This window comes from Watersipora subatra, chromosome 1, assembly GCF_963576615.1.
Source record: "Watersipora subatra chromosome 1, tzWatSuba1.1, whole genome shotgun sequence".
NCBI classification, from domain to species: domain Eukaryota; kingdom Metazoa; phylum Bryozoa; class Gymnolaemata; order Cheilostomatida; family Watersiporidae; genus Watersipora; species Watersipora subatra.
Genome location: NC_088708.1, coordinates 11,037,002 through 11,053,523, shown reverse-complemented (window position 1 = coordinate 11,053,523; position 16,522 = coordinate 11,037,002). Strand labels below are relative to the sequence as shown.

Below are 16,522 nucleotides of genomic sequence, written 5' to 3'. Positions count from 1 at the left end.
TTGTGAAAAGATGTTTGCTATGCTTAATTAAAAATGGTTTTAAATGTTAAAAATAAATTAAAACAAATTTTAATGCTAAAATTTGTTTGACTATTTAATTATTATCATGCATTTCTTATACTTATTCAATAGTTTTCTAGGGTATTCCAGCGGATGGATTTACAAAACTTCACCTTATTCGAATAAAAAACAGTTTATGGAATCTTTTTTATTTTAATAATTTGTATTATGTTTCACATTTATTTGCTATTATATGCATTTTATAGTTTTTAAGCATGTGATTGACTGTTTTAAGAGATTGGTGTAGATATTTGTGTCTATAAATATATAAAGCTGTCTATTGAGTCGACATGTTTATTTTCGATTAAGGTGCACCGCTCACACGTGAGGAAGCGACGAAACAAAGACTGTATTGCTTGTTGAAAAGATGCCCTCTCTTTCTACTAAAGTTGAACCTGCAATGGCTACTGATCCAGCAGAATGTTCTAAAACTTTTGTGGTCATGATGGAAAAGAAAATCAGGAATTTAGAAAAACGAAAGGTAAACGTTGGAAAAAGTTGCATCGAATTTTCCAAACGAATTGCAGCAGGGTCGATGTTGTGAGTTGACAAAAGGCGCGCCTAGTATATTATTTTATAGGACTACATAACAGAGTGTGTTAAAATTGTCACAAGGAACTGCAGGAAATCTATGGCATATTACTGATCCTAACGAGGAAGATATATAGATATTTTTGCTACAAATAGAGCAAAACACTAAATGTTACCTGTAAGATTTTTGTTTTAAAGCTGCACAATTTTAACGCCTACAACTTTGATTCCATGGTTTCAGTGTTTGTCGCAATAGCTCTAAAAACCATCAGTTTTTAAAATAGTCGCGTAAACGAAGCGATCTCTTATGTGCTAAAGTTTATATAAAAAATAGTGCAGATTTTGTGCATGGTTGCTAAAATTGTACACTGTACGAAGCTGGCTTTTATTTTCTCAAAATGTTTATGTAACACGCCTATATATCAAGGTTGGCCGATTAAAATCAAATTATTTAAATCATCCTAAAAAAATAATCGATGATTTTTTTTTGTCAAAGGCCGTGATTTAAATCATCCTAAAATATCATGTTTGATTTATTTTCTTCAGAACACTCCCAAATATGAGGGTCTACTGTGAATATGAACTGCACAACTTGGTCAAAATTGAAATAAAAACAACTTTTCATAAATTAAAGTGCCGCAAAGTTGTTTTGTTATATTGCTAATGTTTTCATGTGGCATGCTTCAATAAAATAATATTATGTTAGCAGTTATGAAAAAAGCCGGCAATTGATGTTTTCAAAAAAATCTGATTCGAATCAAAAAATGTGATTTAGCTAAAAAAAATATCTGATTTTTTAAAAAATCATGATTTTTTCCAACCCTGTCATATATCCCAACCTACATGATACCCTGGCTATTGAATATATTTTTATTTTTGGAACTGTTGCCAGGTTGTCACCGAATGTGACCTTGTCGTATTCGTTTGTGTTAAAATTCATTGTTATTTAAAGGTTGACTTGCAACAAAATTCACATTAGTTATTTGGTATCAAAAGATTCACCATGTTTTACTCTGTTGTGTTGTAGGTGCAAAATATGTGGAAATGTGATTACACACTCTTAAAAGCTCAAAAATGAACAGTTAATCACCGTCATCACGAAACCGCCCTAGATTGAAATCAGTTTATTTCTCTGATGTAGTCATTACATTTGGTTATTGATTTGTCACGTGATGTTCTCACGTAAACTGAAAGGCCAATAAAAGGCTCAATATAAAATTTCTTGTAACACTAGTTTGTGACAAACAAGTTTCAGGTTTTACCGAAGAGCCCTTACTAAATATAAATGCTCGCTAGTTCACAGTTTTGTTTCGGCTTAGTCTAATCGTCTAGTCGTAATCTGATCATGTGACCCCATCTTTCCTGCCAAACAGCGCGAATAATTTCTGCAGCATTTTTCTGTTATCACGGGTGACCAACAGGCTCGCCATGTTTATTAGACAATGATATGTACTCCTTCGAGCTAAGGTCAAAATATTAAACAAATTTTTACGTTAGGTTTTGAGATATCAGTGCTCAAAGTAACAGCATTACAATGATGATGAAACAGACGCGTAAGAACAATAGACATGGCTTTATTGAATACTGAAGTATATTTGTGAAAATATTCCGACGAATGAGGTCGCGCGAAAGTGTAAATAAGCCATCTTGTGCGTTTGCGTCCCATTTGAGCCGTTTTGGAAAGAGATTTTAATCTATTAGTTGGGAATTGTTTGGGAATTCCCAACTTGAAAACGAATATTTTTTGTGTGAGTTTTGTATGTGCCTTCCGAGTTAGAAAACAAATAATTGCTTTTGTTGATGACATTTTAGCCGATTTAGATTTTCGTGATCACACAGATAATTACAATAGCAGCACCAACTCTGATGATGGTGAATGTAATGGTTTTGTAAGAATAAGGAACATCGTAGGGGATCGTTTTAGATTTGTAGCGATCGTAGCTTCGCATCGCTTTATCAATGCACAAAATATAGACACATTGAATTTTGTACATAGCAGTGTGTGTTAACATGTTGGCAGAATAAAATATATAATCAAAACACTCTTTATAGTTTGAAATTGAAAAAATATTGTATACATATCATGAAGCAATATTGTCAATTTTCGGTAAAATGGCTGGCAGTAGGCCGATAGCTAAATTTGTACATGGACGGCAGTGAAAGGGTTAACTGTCATCTAACTACCTTTAGACCAAACTTGAAGATTATCAAAAGAAGCAGAGTCGTGGACAAGATTTGACTGATGAGCAACTGAAAGCAGTTGCAAAATTGGATGATGTCTTGTCTCAGATTGAGCTTCTTCAGGATTTGATCAAACAAGTAAACACGTACGGAGCTGAGGTAAGTTAGTTTTCTTGATGGTGCATTTACAAACATCTTGTCATTCATATTCAGTACATTGATTGATACTCATTAACAACAAAACATACTCGGCATTAAAATTTCTCAAGCAGGCCTTATTTAGTTTGAGGGAATCAAATGTATCTTACCCTTTGACCTGTTGAAACATTCTCTGAACGGCTCAATTATGACGCTCAAAAAATGGTTTTTGATCAATTATAAGAAGCTAAAAAGTGTAGTGCTTCTAGTTTAATTGTTTGTAGTTGATTACGGTTATAAGAGTTGAACATACATGTGCCACACAATTCAAAGTTGATTTGTTCTGCATTGCTATATGTCCTCTTTAGGTTATGAAACAGCAGAAGAAAGTACAAAAGCGAGAGCGTTTTGAGCAAATTGAGAATGAGCGTAGGCGATTCGCCGAGTTGCTTCATTTACAAAGTGTTCTAAATGCTCTTGGAGATGGGGAAACTCGTCAAGCATTCTCTGAAGGGTCTGCTGGTGCAGTGAAGCTTGAGGAGCAAGAATTAAGCCACCTGGAGGAACTCTATAAAATCATTAACCCAGAGCGTTGTGCTGATATGAGGTCAGTCTTCAGGAATATTTAATTTTTTCCCTACTGACCAGTACCGTGTTTCCTAAAAAAATTATAAATGTCCTGGAAGCTTGCAACAGTTATGGATTATTACCAAGTCTCAATTTTAAACCCCAATTAAAAGTTCTGTCTGCAGCATTAACTTTGTCTCGTTTTTCGATTTGATAGTCTGGCAGCTGTTGCAAAATCTTCTGCTGAGCACTTGCAGTTTGTGCTTGACGGACGCGATAAAGCTATATGTGGAACAACCTATCGATCTCTGAATGATACCATTGCCAAGATTAAAGATTGTTCATTCTTCACTGAATCAAAAGTTACGACGTCCAATGAAAAGTCCCAAGGTATTAGTTTTTTTCTGTCATATAGTTCTATAAAGATTTTACACATTAATTTGAAAGTACCTATATATAGGTTAGCTGCAGAATCCATCACATTATGTAATATTGTTAGTCAGGCAACCGTGTTCAAGTAATATTGCAGGTTTTAAAGTAATTTTTGCTGCATTTTATTTATAAAAATTATTGATTTTTAACTTTGAAAAATAAACTTAATGGTAAAGAGTTCTACATGAAAGTTTATAATTTATATGATTCTTTCGTCAGAAATATCAGACACAGCAACAGAAAAGGAATTCATTATTGTCCAGTCGGAAGAGTTGCCTCCTCCTAACTCGGAAGAAGTAATAGCCTCTCTGCCTCCAGAACTTCCGGTTGAACAACCTGTTGCTGCTAGTGAACAAGTGTACCAACCTCAGATGGAAGGAGTTGTGCCACCTTCAGACTCAAAAACATTGGAAGATATTGTGGAAAATGTGCAAGGAACGTTCAAATTCATACAGGATTCGGAACTTGATGCTGATTGTGAGTATGTCTTGCATTTCTTCACCTCCATTGTCTTAAAACGATTTTGATAAAGCAATTTTGCTAACAGGGCAATTGCTTAATTCTTTGTAGCTCCATCTAATGTCGATCCAGCCGTGGTTTCTGTTCATCAGATGCCTCACCAGCACTATCAACAGCAACCAATGGTTTCACACAGTCAACCAGGTAAGCTCATGTCATTTCCTTCACAGTAATTTGCCTCTGTGTATATATTTACTAATTGCTATTGTGTTTCGTGGTCCTCTCCTACAGTTATACCTCGACATGTCAATTCTCTTGTATCTGTAATCTAATTTTCCTGTTTAAAATAACTAAATACAAAGCAATCCGCTCCCACCCTTTAAAAAGCACCTAAAAACCGGATATTAGTATGAAAAATTACTTTCTAATTCAAATTCACCGCTTATTCTCACAAAGTAACAAATACCTATGTAGTGGTTATGATCTGGAATAACATTTAACATTATTATGTGCAGTACTGCGTGGAGTTTTGACCACTGAGACAGACGGTAGCAGCTAACGGTGGTGCGAGAGACTTGAAGTGCGAGAGACTTGAAGTGCGAGAGACTTGAAGTGCTAGAGACTTGAAGTGCGAGAGACTTGAAGTGCGCGACACTTTCGTGGCGCTATGTAATATAACATAACCTTTAGATTTAACTTAAAGAATTTAGCTCACTATGCACACTTAAAATGAGTTTTAATCTCACGCTAAACTTAGTTCTAATTTTATCTTTGTGTTCCTTTTCTATTGTCTTATGGCTTGGCTCTTTTTGTCTCACATTTAGCCTTGCTCTCGCCTTCACTTTTAGCAGGATTTTTCAATCCTTTTGATGCGATGAGGTAGACCGAGTGATGTTGTCATCCTAAACAACCTCTCTTATATTTGGCCACCTAGCAGCCATATCGAAAACTGTCTCATACACATGTATCTCAAATTTGTCTCGTATCTCATGGCAAAAATTTGCGCGGATTCTTCCTCATATCTCAAATCTATTGCATGTTGAAACACTCGTATGTCGAGCTATGACTGTAGGTACCATAGAGTTATCTTCCCCTAGAGTGATAACAACAAGAATGTTTCCGGTGCCAACAAAGGCCACGCCCCTTTTTTGTGGTAGTCAATCGTAGTGATTGACTAGATCAATAACATCAGCCATGAGACTGGTTAAACAATGATCACGAATTTCCACAGTTAAGATAGAAGTTAATGCTTATACTAAAAAAATGATGATTATAGTTTAGTGCTCTAATATATGTTTATTATTTAAAGCAATTCCACACCTACATGACTTGCAAAAGCACTGAATAGATAGTGTTAAGTAAGTGAGTTAATGCAATCAGTTACACGTAGATAAGATAGATAGTCATATTGGGGTTGTATTACATTAGTGTGATGGGAAGCTAATCGACTGCCATCAACTATGAGCTGTACTACCCGGCGTTGCCCGAGTAATAAAAAAGTCTTGGACAGAAAATTTATTTTTATATAACATTTACCATTCTAACTTTTAAACTTCATACCATGAGAAAATATTTTTAAGCAGTTCAAATGAATTAAGAGGAAAAAGAAAACACCTGTAAAGGTTTTCAAGCTTTTTCAAACAACTGCAACTTTTAAATTTCATATGATGAAAGAAGTGTTTTGTTGAAATAAATTAGGAAGAAAAATAAAACTGTAAATGTGTTTAAATGTAAAATATATAGCAAGTAATGGCTAAAGATGAACTGTTTAACTATGATTACAATGAAAAATTATTTAATAAATGAGGTAATAAAAAAGTCCATTTTATTTTTTATAATTATAATTTAGTATAATCAAGTATAATTTATGTTTATTTAACATATAACAACATTTGCCACTCTAACTTTCAAACTTTTTGCTTGCTTACATCAAGCAAGGATGTCCACTAACTAGTGGCCATCCTAGTTAGTGGCTTCAAGTCTATGTATTTGATTGATATGTATTGAAATCTAATATTACATGCAATGGCTCTTTTAGACTTTGGTGTCAATGAATCACTTCACTTTATCACCATACAATGTCAATACTTTCAGTTGATGGCAGTCGATTAGCTTCCCATCACACCGATGTAATACAACCCCAGCATGACTATCTATCTTATCTATGAGTAACTGATTGCATTAACTCAGTTACTTAACACTATCTATTCAGTGCTTTTGCAAGTCATGTAGGTATTGAATTGTTTTAAATAATAAACATATATTGGAGTAATAAACTATAATCATCTTTTCTTTAATATGAGCAATAATTAATAATTATTCTCTATACATGTAGTACTTTCTAAGCCTGTAGTATTAGTAACTACTACACTCTATACCTGTAGTATTCATATCTTAACTGTAGAAATTCATGATCATTGTTTAATCATTCTCATGGCTGATGTTATTGATCTAGTCAATCACTACGATTGACTAGCACAAAAAAGGGGCGTGGCCTAAACGCTCCTTGTTGGCACCGGAAACGCTCGTGTTGTTGAAGGGACTGTTATCACTATATGGGAAGATAACTCTATGGTAGGTACTGATTATTTTCTGTCTCTTAATTAATTTTATATTGTTTGAGGTCTGAGAATGGAAAACATTTTTACCCTGGCTAAACTGACATTTTAGGCTACGTTGGAAGCGATGTAATTCCTATGCCACTTGTGATAGGTCAGTTTCGTTGGTAATGTGCATGTGTTTGCAGTTTGCTAGTGGTTTACTGCAATGTTTGTCCATATTCCATCTAACCACCCCGTTGCGTGTTTGTAGGAGTTGAAGGTTTACTCGCAACAAAATTCACATTACAGTTATTTGGTATCAAAAGGTTCACCTTGTCTTACTCTACTGTGTTGTAGGTGCAAAATATGTGGAATTGTGATTACAAGCTGTTAGAAGCTCAAAAACGAACAGTTAATCGCAGCCATCACGAAAACACCGTAGTTTGGAATCGCTTGATTTCGATGGCGTTCTCAAACATTGTGGTTATTGTTTTGACACGTGATGTTATCACATGAAATACAAGGCTCAATATAAAACGTCTCGTAGCACTAGTTTATGACAAACACTTCGGGTGCTACCGGAAAGCCCGTATCACATATAGATTCTCGCTACTTACAGTTTCGTTTCAGCCTGGTCTAATCATCTAGTCATAATCTGATCATGTGACCCATACTTCCTGCCAAACAACGCGAACAATTCCTGCAGCATTTTTCGACCATCACAGGTGATCAATAGGCTCATCACGTTTATCAGAGGATTATATGCACTCCTTCGAATTAAGGCTAAAAAAATTAAATGAATTTTTATAGTAGGTTTTGAGATATCATTGCTCAAAGTGAAAGCATTACAATTATGATGCAATTCACTTGTAAGGACAATAGACATGGTTTAATTGAATGCATGAAGTATATTTGTAAAAATATTTTGACGAATGAGGTTGTATAAAAGTGTAAACAGAAGCCACCGTGTTCAACTACGTTCCAATTGAGCCGCTTTGGAAAGGGATTCTACTCTGCAGATGATGATGATGGCTGCAATGGCCACAGATGATGGCTGCGAGTAACCGTTCGATTTTGAACTTGTAAACACATTTCCACATATTTTGCACCTACAGCACAGCGGAGTAAGACATGGTGAATCTTTTGATACCAAATAGCTGTGATGTGAATTTATTTTTGCAAGTCAGCCTTTAAGCAACCTTTATTAGTCAGAGGTTTATACAGTCTAACCAAACAATGCTTTTACTATATCTAATTGCACATTTCAATTTAGGCCACCTCATTCTTCTCGTGTAACACCAATCTTTACCACACTTGGCACTTGAATTGTTTGTCATCTGTCTATTACAGCTTTTTGTATGTGTGGTTTGTATTTCTCACAATTTTGAGCCATGGGCTACAAACACCCGCCGAAATCCGTAGCCATCTGCTGTGGCTACTTGCACCAATACTACTCAATGACGCATTCGGGTGGTCATAAATGTGTCAGTTTCTTTTTGCTAACATGGATTATGTTCATAAGGGCACAACATGTCATATACCTGTTGGCAAATGACGCGTTTTGTCTGTTTGCAGCTATGGCTTGTCGCTAACTCACTACATTTTATATTACAGGTACCTATGCTATCAGCATAGGTACCTGCTAGATGGTTGTCATCATTAAGAGCATCATCGTAATCGTGAATTTCTGTCATTTGTCATTTCACAATTTTCTTTATATCGTCAAACTATTTGGTTTCTCAGAGAATTCAGGCTACACTCAACCAAATGGAGTTTTCCAACAATACTCGATGACGTCTGCACCCAACCCTGCTGTTGTCTATCCTTCCGCAGATGCTCCCCACAATCTTCCAATGCCAAATGAGGCACCTTCACAAGTGCACATGTACAGCTCTCAACCTGAGCCTACTGAGGAAGAGCACCCGACCAATTTTGCTAATGGAGTTACATTTGAGTCTTCAGTGATTAAGCAGCAGCAGCAAGAGAAAGGCTCACACGCTGATGGAGGTGCATTCTCTTCTTTTTATCCTTATCATTATGCGAGTTGGTATATTTTGTTAGCACCTGCCTTTCTACATTTGCTCAACTTGGTTACTTGCTTCTGGTTGTCTGTTCCGTAGAAGTTTCTGAAAGTAAGGCCTATGTTGTTGTATCTGTGTTCAGATTACCAACAGAGAGGCCATGGGCAAGTGCGGCGTGGAGGTGGAAATCGTGGTGGACGTGGTGGCTACAGCAATGGCTACAATGGACCTCGAGGTGGTTTCAGGGGTTCTGATAGGCCTAGCGGATATCGTGGAGGTGACAGGCAGTCTGGTGGGGACCGATCTTACCATTCTGGCAATGGTTTTCAATCAGACAGCAGACGTGGCGGACGAAATACCTCACGTGGAGGCAGCGGTAAGCTTTTTCATCATTCAATGAGCTTCTCTGGCTAGTGATAAAAGGAAACATTTCACAAATAATGCTGCGTGTTTGAAATAACTTGTTCGAGTTGGAAGTACTTGTACACATCGCGGTGTATATAATAGTATATACAATATATTCATGATTTGTAATATTTTGGCTGGATCAGTGTCCAATGTTCTCCTTGCAGGTGGCTATCGAGGAAGCTCCAGTACTTACTCAAACAGCAACCGATCTCGGGGTGGTTTTAGAAGTTCTCAGCAACAGCAGCCACCAATGTCTAATTAGATGTTCCATCAGTCATGAAATGCATTGAACATTCCTTCCATCCTTTTTCAAGTTTCTCACCTCTATAGGATGCAAATGATTTCTGCATCACTGAGGTTTCCTTCTGTAATGCATTGTGCATATTCTGCTGCTTCATAGCAAAGGAGCACCTTTTCAACAAGCAACATTGTCTTTGTTACAGGATGGGCATATCCTGTCATTTAACCGATTTCGGTTAGAGTGTATTATATCAACTATAATACGACCAATAAATATAATTATTGTTCTGCTAACTTTTCTACAAATTGCCATCAGTATTCGAAGCTATGTGTTTCTGTTCACACAACGTCTCTCGCACTGAGGTCTATATTCAGCGGTCTTGCTGATTCAATTGTTGATGAATAAAATGTTCAAGCTACTCAAGTATATTTTTGTCTGGTTACCCATGTTAGTGTATCAAATAAAACTTATCTCTAAAGTATTTCTATAATTTATTCAGCAATTACGGCTTTTCTCTAACGATATACAAAGCAATGACTCAATATAAATTGTAGCAGCTCCTGTTTCAATTGTGTTTTATTACATGCACATTAATGTTTTGAACTCTAACAACTAAGCAGAAAATAAGTTTTTAGTAAGCTGTTTCATTGATATTGCCATGTTGAATTTGGTGAATGTCTGTCCTCAGGTGTTCAGTTTCTGTGTTAGAATCCTAGAATCAAGTGTTAGTTGTAATTACTATGGCCTGTTGAACAATCAGAAAAATTAAATTCATAAGATTGCTACTGTTGAAGAAATACATTGGCAGTGACAGCTGCGGTTAATATGGATAGTTTTTAGTCGACATTAGCTCCGTCTACATAGCATGACACTACATTTAGTATTGTCATCAGGTAGAACATATGAAGACATGCAATAGTAAACATATCTGAACGTGTATTAAACGGTAACATGTAGTGAATTGAGTCTCAAGGTACTTTGTTCTTGGTAGAAAAAAATTGTGATGAAACTTGACCGGACAAACATGTCTATGATGTGTAACCTCGACTGTTGATGTCACATGGATGTTAGTGATTGCAGGTATCATAGGTAATTTGGTCTTGCGTTCTATGTTCTATGCGCTGTTAGAGTACTGAAGCTTGTGCAAACAGTGCCTCCATCAATGCGCTGATAATGACCGCTTGTATACAAGTTGCTATCGCAACATTGTGTGTGTATATTAATGAGCATGGCCATTACAGTTATCCTAGCCAGCTTATTCAATGCCAGCTATTATAAGGGCTATGCATATTCAATGTCAACCCTTTGTGTTTGCATTTTACGATTTAGCATGTATGAAACACAACGCTAGCAGCGTTAGCTTTTTTATATGTAGTTAGGCAGATTTATACAGCTTTTGTACATAGACGTTGAGTAAATGGATACAATAATAATAATACCAGGCAGCTCTATAGACTTGTTGTTCATTTGTAAGAAATAGATTTATGTTATGAAAAGAGACAAATTAATTGAACATGCTGCGTGGAAACACGAAGTGGGTTAGTCCCCGGTAGCTGCCAACCGGGACAGCTGATATTTGCGACAGCGAAGGTAGGGTTTAGCTGTTTGTTTGGTGTGCAGCTCTCAATACATGCTCACTGTTATACTGCATGATTGCGCTTTTGTTAGTATTAATATATTCCTGACTGTCACCTATCTGCTCTCGATTATCTCATACACATGGCTTGAAGCATCCTGTGAAGGAATCAAACTTCTCATCATGTTTTAGTAACATATCTATCATGGAAAGTGAACTGAAGATCGATTTGAGTGGTATCAGTGGTGAAGAGGAGGTCAGCGATACCGATAGAGATGAGGATACAAAAATCACCTCAGACTCCGCCATAGACGAGCTGATGTCAGCGCTAGACGTGCTGGAAGGACATGCTGATGATTCAATTCAGGTCTCTCGCAACACCGAGATGTACTGGATTACTACACTGAATGAGCGAGATGAGCTTATTTTATCCAACAAGAAGTCCATCAGCGAGTTGCAGCGCATTAACGACAAGCTTAGAGAGGAAAATCAAATGTTACGGCAGCAGCTTTCCTTAACAGACCGTTCTGAAGTTGTCTCTGCTTTACAAGACGATGCAGCTCAGAGTAGGAGCCTCTCTATGCAGGTAAATAAAAAGTTTTGCCTCAGTAGAACTCACTACAACTGTACATTCATTTGTTCGAAAGCAAATCTAACAGAAAGACACTCTGTATTTATTGTAACAATTTAGAGGAATAAACATGGTGCATTGTTAGCTCTAGTATAATTTCTGTAAAACTGGAGTTTTTTATCCTAATCATTTGCTTTTGATTCGGCCAAGTATGCGCATCAAATCAACCAATCATTGGTAGTATCACATTGATATTCGGCATTTCAAGCTTTTTAGAAAATTAAAAAGGTAGTTCAGAATAATTGAATATTATATGTTTTCAAAGCACAAGTTAAGAGTATTACATTAATTTAGAGAATTTTGTCTAGGTTTTGTCTCACCTCTTGTCTTAATCTCTCATGAAATGAACATTGAAAACTACAATGAATTCGTAATTTGAAATTGTACCAGCTGAAATTCTCCTCATTGCTAAGAATCATTCATTCATTTACATTGTTACAGCTTCAAGCAGAACTAGCAGCATTACAGTTGGATGTCGTATCACGATTGAAAGACCAGAATTCAGAGCTACAAGCGCGTCTTGTGAAGTGTGGGAAAAACTATTCTGAAGTCTTTAATCGCCTGCGTCAAAAACAACGACAGCATCCTAAGCTCTCAAAACTTGCTGCTGACTTGGAGAAGCAGACGGTCGGACTGAATGCAGAGGAGAAGAAGGGATTAAAAAAGCAAGTTGAAGACTTATGTGATGCCTATGACGAGATTATTACCGAGGCGTGCGATGAATGCGAGAAACAATTGCAAAGTGTAGAGACGTTGGAAGATGAAAACTCTCAGATTTCTGCTCGAGAAAGAGCACTCACTTCACCAAAGAGGAGTCGGCCAGCCAGCAGTCTTGAGACCGACAAGTACTACTCTCAGTTGCTTCAGATGTCTGAGAATTCAAATTCGGAGTTGCGAAAAGAGGTAGAAAGGCTGCACAAGGAAATGAACTCAAGAGAGCAGAAGTTATTCGATGACTCAATGGTCAGAGCTGAATATTCAAATCGCGAACAGATAGATAAAATGAAGTCCCAGATTTCTGAACTTTCACAAGAAATGTCGCTTCTGAATGTTGATAACCGAGCATTGAGAGAAAGGATACTTCGGACTGAAAATGAAAATGAGATTCTTGGGAAGAAAGTGAAAGATAGCGTCATGGCTGACGAGGAGTTAAATGCCCTGCAATCTAATCTCGATAGCCAGCTTGACCTTAACCATCAGCTCGAAGGCAAGGTCAAACAGCTTGAACTAATTCGTAAGGAGCATGAGAGCATCTGCTTAAGCATCAAATCCGAGTTGGCCACGGCAAACGATGCAGCACGGAGGTACAATGAAGAGCTTTTAGAAATAAGTGAACAGTTGAGATCCGCGAAAGAACTCAATCAAAGTTATGACTCTATTATTGGCGAGCTCGGCGACAAGCTCAAGTCTGTTAGGATTGAGAATGTGCATCTCACTGAGAAGATCAAACACGTGGAACATGTGCTAAGTGAGTCACAAGCGCAACGAGATATTAGGGATCAACAGGAGAGTCGCACTTTAGAAGATATCACTGCGCAGCTTGAAAATTTGAAAGAAAAACATCATCACGAAGTAAAAATGATTGAAGAAAAATTGCAATCTACAGAAAAGCAACGGGAAAATGCAAACATGAAAGTCAAGGCTTTGCGAGAACGGCTGAAAAATATGCAAGACTCGTGGCAAAAGATCTCAGGTAACACAGAAACTTCCTTTTCTGCCCTGCGAGATCAATATCAGCAACAGATCAAAGAGTACAAATCCATCGTACAATCATTAAAGTCACAGAATGCTTCTCTCAATATCAGGATTGACAGCTTGAAAAAGATCAGCTCACAGCATAATGCTAGCCAAGTGAGCAGTTTGGAGCAACAGGTGAGGCTGTTGCTTTAACTTGTCGCTGTTGCTTGTTGGTGAGACTATATTTTCAATATCCAAATACAGCATACATAATCTAGAGCTAAGTGTGAGTTGGCTTGTTATGAGTCATCCTTGATGCAGTCATGAAGTGATGACTTAAAATCTAGCTTTAGTGTGAGTAATGTACAAAAATAGGTTTAATCTGGCTAGGTTTGTGGAGTTGAAAGTTTTTGAGATGTGAAGTATGACTGGTGTTAAAACTCAATCAGAGTAAGCTAGTCTGTGTAAAGCGATTTAACATGGTGAATTGCCCAGGTTGATTATCTTGTTGCGATATAGAGCTGAATTAGGTCATTTGAGTCATATTGTTTTCTGCAATATTTGCAGATAGCGGAGTATAAACAAATCACGAGTGGATACAGAGAGGAGAACGTTCTCTTAAGAAAGGAGCTGCGAACAATTGTCCTCGAGCTGCAGGTAGAGTTTTAAGAATACATACTGACTACACTTAGATGTGAAATACAGTGTATTTATTGGTATATGCACGGTATCGATGACGTAGTTCATTATAAAATGTGACATTTCCTTTGTGATATAAAATAACATTTTTTGCTACTTGACTTTACCGCAAATTTGCTGTTGGAGCAGTTGTTTGAAGATTTTTAATATTGATAGTATATAGTGTTAATTTGTCATTTATTATTTAAAATCTTGAAATGATATAATACAGCTATTCTTACAATTTCATTTGCTATATACTGGCTGTTTGCTGTACTAATGTTGTTTCTGTTGCTGTTGTAGAGCCAAGGTTTATCTGAGGCTTGTGAGAGTAAACCTGTAAATTCAGATGAATTCGCGAAACTCCGAGACATACTAACAACAGCAAAATCTGAGTGTGAAAACCTTCAACTGCATAAAACACCCCGCAGCAGAGCAAGTTCAGTCGAGCGAAAAGCAAATTTTACAGAGGAAAGATCTGGTTCAGTAGAAAAAAGTTACAGCTTTGTGGGAAAAATATCTGATTCTGTAGAAAGAAGAGCCGGTTCAGTAGAGAGAAGAGCTGGCTCGATAGAGAGAAGAGATGGTTCAGTAGAAAGAAGCTCCGGTTCATCAGAGAAAAGAGCCGGTTCGGTAGAGAGAAGAGTTTGTTCAATAGAGAGAAGAACTGGTTCAGTAGAAAGGAGCGCTGATCCAGCAGAGAGAAGAGATGGTTCAGTAGAAAGGTCCCAATCGGCAGCAAGAAGATCTAGCTCTGTCGAGCGAAAAGCTGTGCCTGTTGAGACGAATGCTACCTCCATTTTGCAGAAGAACAGAGATTGGGACATCAGCTATGCAGGAAAGCATGCAACCAAGAGTCTCAACTCAACATACAAAGATAAATACAATTCATTGTCTCCAACCAAAAGTGACAATTTAGAAACCAAGGTATCACCGAGAAAACAGCCAGTCTTTGAGAATGACCCACAACACACACCCTCTACCAGGTATAAAGTTCTAAACGATCCAGCATCCCTCAGTGCGAGTCAAGAAGAGCGAGAACCGCTGGCTATCAGCACTCCAAGGAAGGTGAATCCAGCAGAGTATAAGTCACTCCTACATAGCGGCGCATACGGGATGAGAACTCAAAGATCGGTCGGCAAGTACTTGGAACCACTTGCTAAAATTTCTACTACGACAAGTGGTGCCAGTCTTTCTATGACTGTACCAACCCCAACTCTTTACGGCAATATGGCTACCAGGTCTGAGCAACGTGAACATTCTGGCAAGTCAATGCTGGTGTCTAGGCTTTCGAATAGTAGCGATGCCACAACTCTCAACTCCAAATCTTTCAACATCAACAGTAAGCAACCTTTACAAAGCCAGGAAGAACGGTCTGTTCACAGTAACACCATGTCAAAAACTAAAGAAGTTGTCGAAATCAAAGATCAAAATTCAGCTGAAATTGATCCAAGTAAGTCATTTAAGCCAATAAACCCAGATGATGACACTGTGCCGCAAAGTTGCGGCAGCACGCTTGCGAGTGGCAAGCCATTACACGTCACGAGTACTCAGCGATATTACTCATCAAACAGCATCAGCAGTCGCTATGACATGCCTTTTCGGTCGAAGTACGATGTATACTCGCACAGATCTAAATACCATACAGATAAATCACCAGGAGAGGATTACAAAAATACGTCTACGGATAGTGCCTATGGCTCACCGTCCAGATCATTTTCAAAGGCACCATCAGTCGCAAGCTACACCAGTTCGTACCACAAAAGCCACACATTGCCCAGTTTGTACACCAATAAGAGTTCTTCATCCATTGAGCCGAGGGACTCACTGACCAAGGTACCACCGCTGCTTGTAGCTCCGCGCTTAATAACTGCTTGAGTGTGTTCACTCTAATACCTAACAAGACAAGAATGTGGCGAGCAAGAAGATCTACGTATAACACATCACAGCAATCCATAAAATTAAGTCACTTGTTTATTCTTATTTCAGTTACTAGATTATGAGATCGAACAAACGAGTCTGTTAAATCGGACCTTAGATGATCTAGAAGTGTCCATGGACAGCGTATCAAGTCTTACTAATAGAGACCTTCAGCGGCTAAATTCACGGCCATCTGAGAGCGAAAAAAACTACAGCAGAAATTACAAGAAGCCACCAACACACAGTATTTACTTATCTGCGCCAGCTAGGAAATATGTACCGACAAATCCGAAAAGAATAGATTTCTATGGAACTGTTGTATATGAATCTATGTACCGGTAGTTTGTATTTTGCTATGCATGGTCTACTGCAGAGTAATACATGAATTGCACACATGTAGATTACTATAATTTAGAGATTACAATGCTGCCATGCGTCACACGTACAGACGAACGATTGTGT

At 37.6% G+C, this 16,522-nt stretch overlaps 1 protein-coding gene across 1 annotated transcript; it reads left to right on the top strand.

Moving 5' to 3' along the window:
- The first annotated feature begins 358 nt into the window (after positions 1–358).
- LOC137399153 (uncharacterized) lies at positions 359–16,446 on the top strand. Its single transcript, XM_068085200.1, has 14 exons — positions 359–541; positions 2,782–2,931; positions 3,279–3,517; positions 3,695–3,867; positions 4,129–4,386; positions 4,480–4,572; positions 8,652–8,915; positions 9,072–9,305; positions 9,502–9,589; positions 11,347–11,740; positions 12,227–13,657; positions 14,030–14,119; positions 14,444–15,976; positions 16,130–16,446. Exons 1-14 carry the CDS (start codon positions 428–430, stop codon positions 16,400–16,402), a joined length of 5,334 nt encoding a protein of 1,777 aa, XP_067941301.1. The 5' UTR covers positions 359–427; the 3' UTR covers positions 16,403–16,446.
- Positions 16,447–16,522: the final 76 nt, after the last annotated feature.

Bases quoted from the DNA above. Each gene is read 5' to 3' on its own strand.
- LOC137399153 (XM_068085200.1), top strand. From the start codon at position 428: ATGCCCTCTCTTTCTACTAAAGTTGAACCTGCAATGGCTACTGATCCA. The intron at 11,741-12,226 runs GTAAATAAAAAG...ACATTGTTACAG, and splicing joins GTAGGAGCCTCTCTATGCAG to CTTCAAGCAGAACTAGCAGC. The intron at 14,120-14,443 runs GTAGAGTTTTAA...TTGCTGTTGTAG, and splicing joins CAATTGTCCTCGAGCTGCAG to AGCCAAGGTTTATCTGAGGC.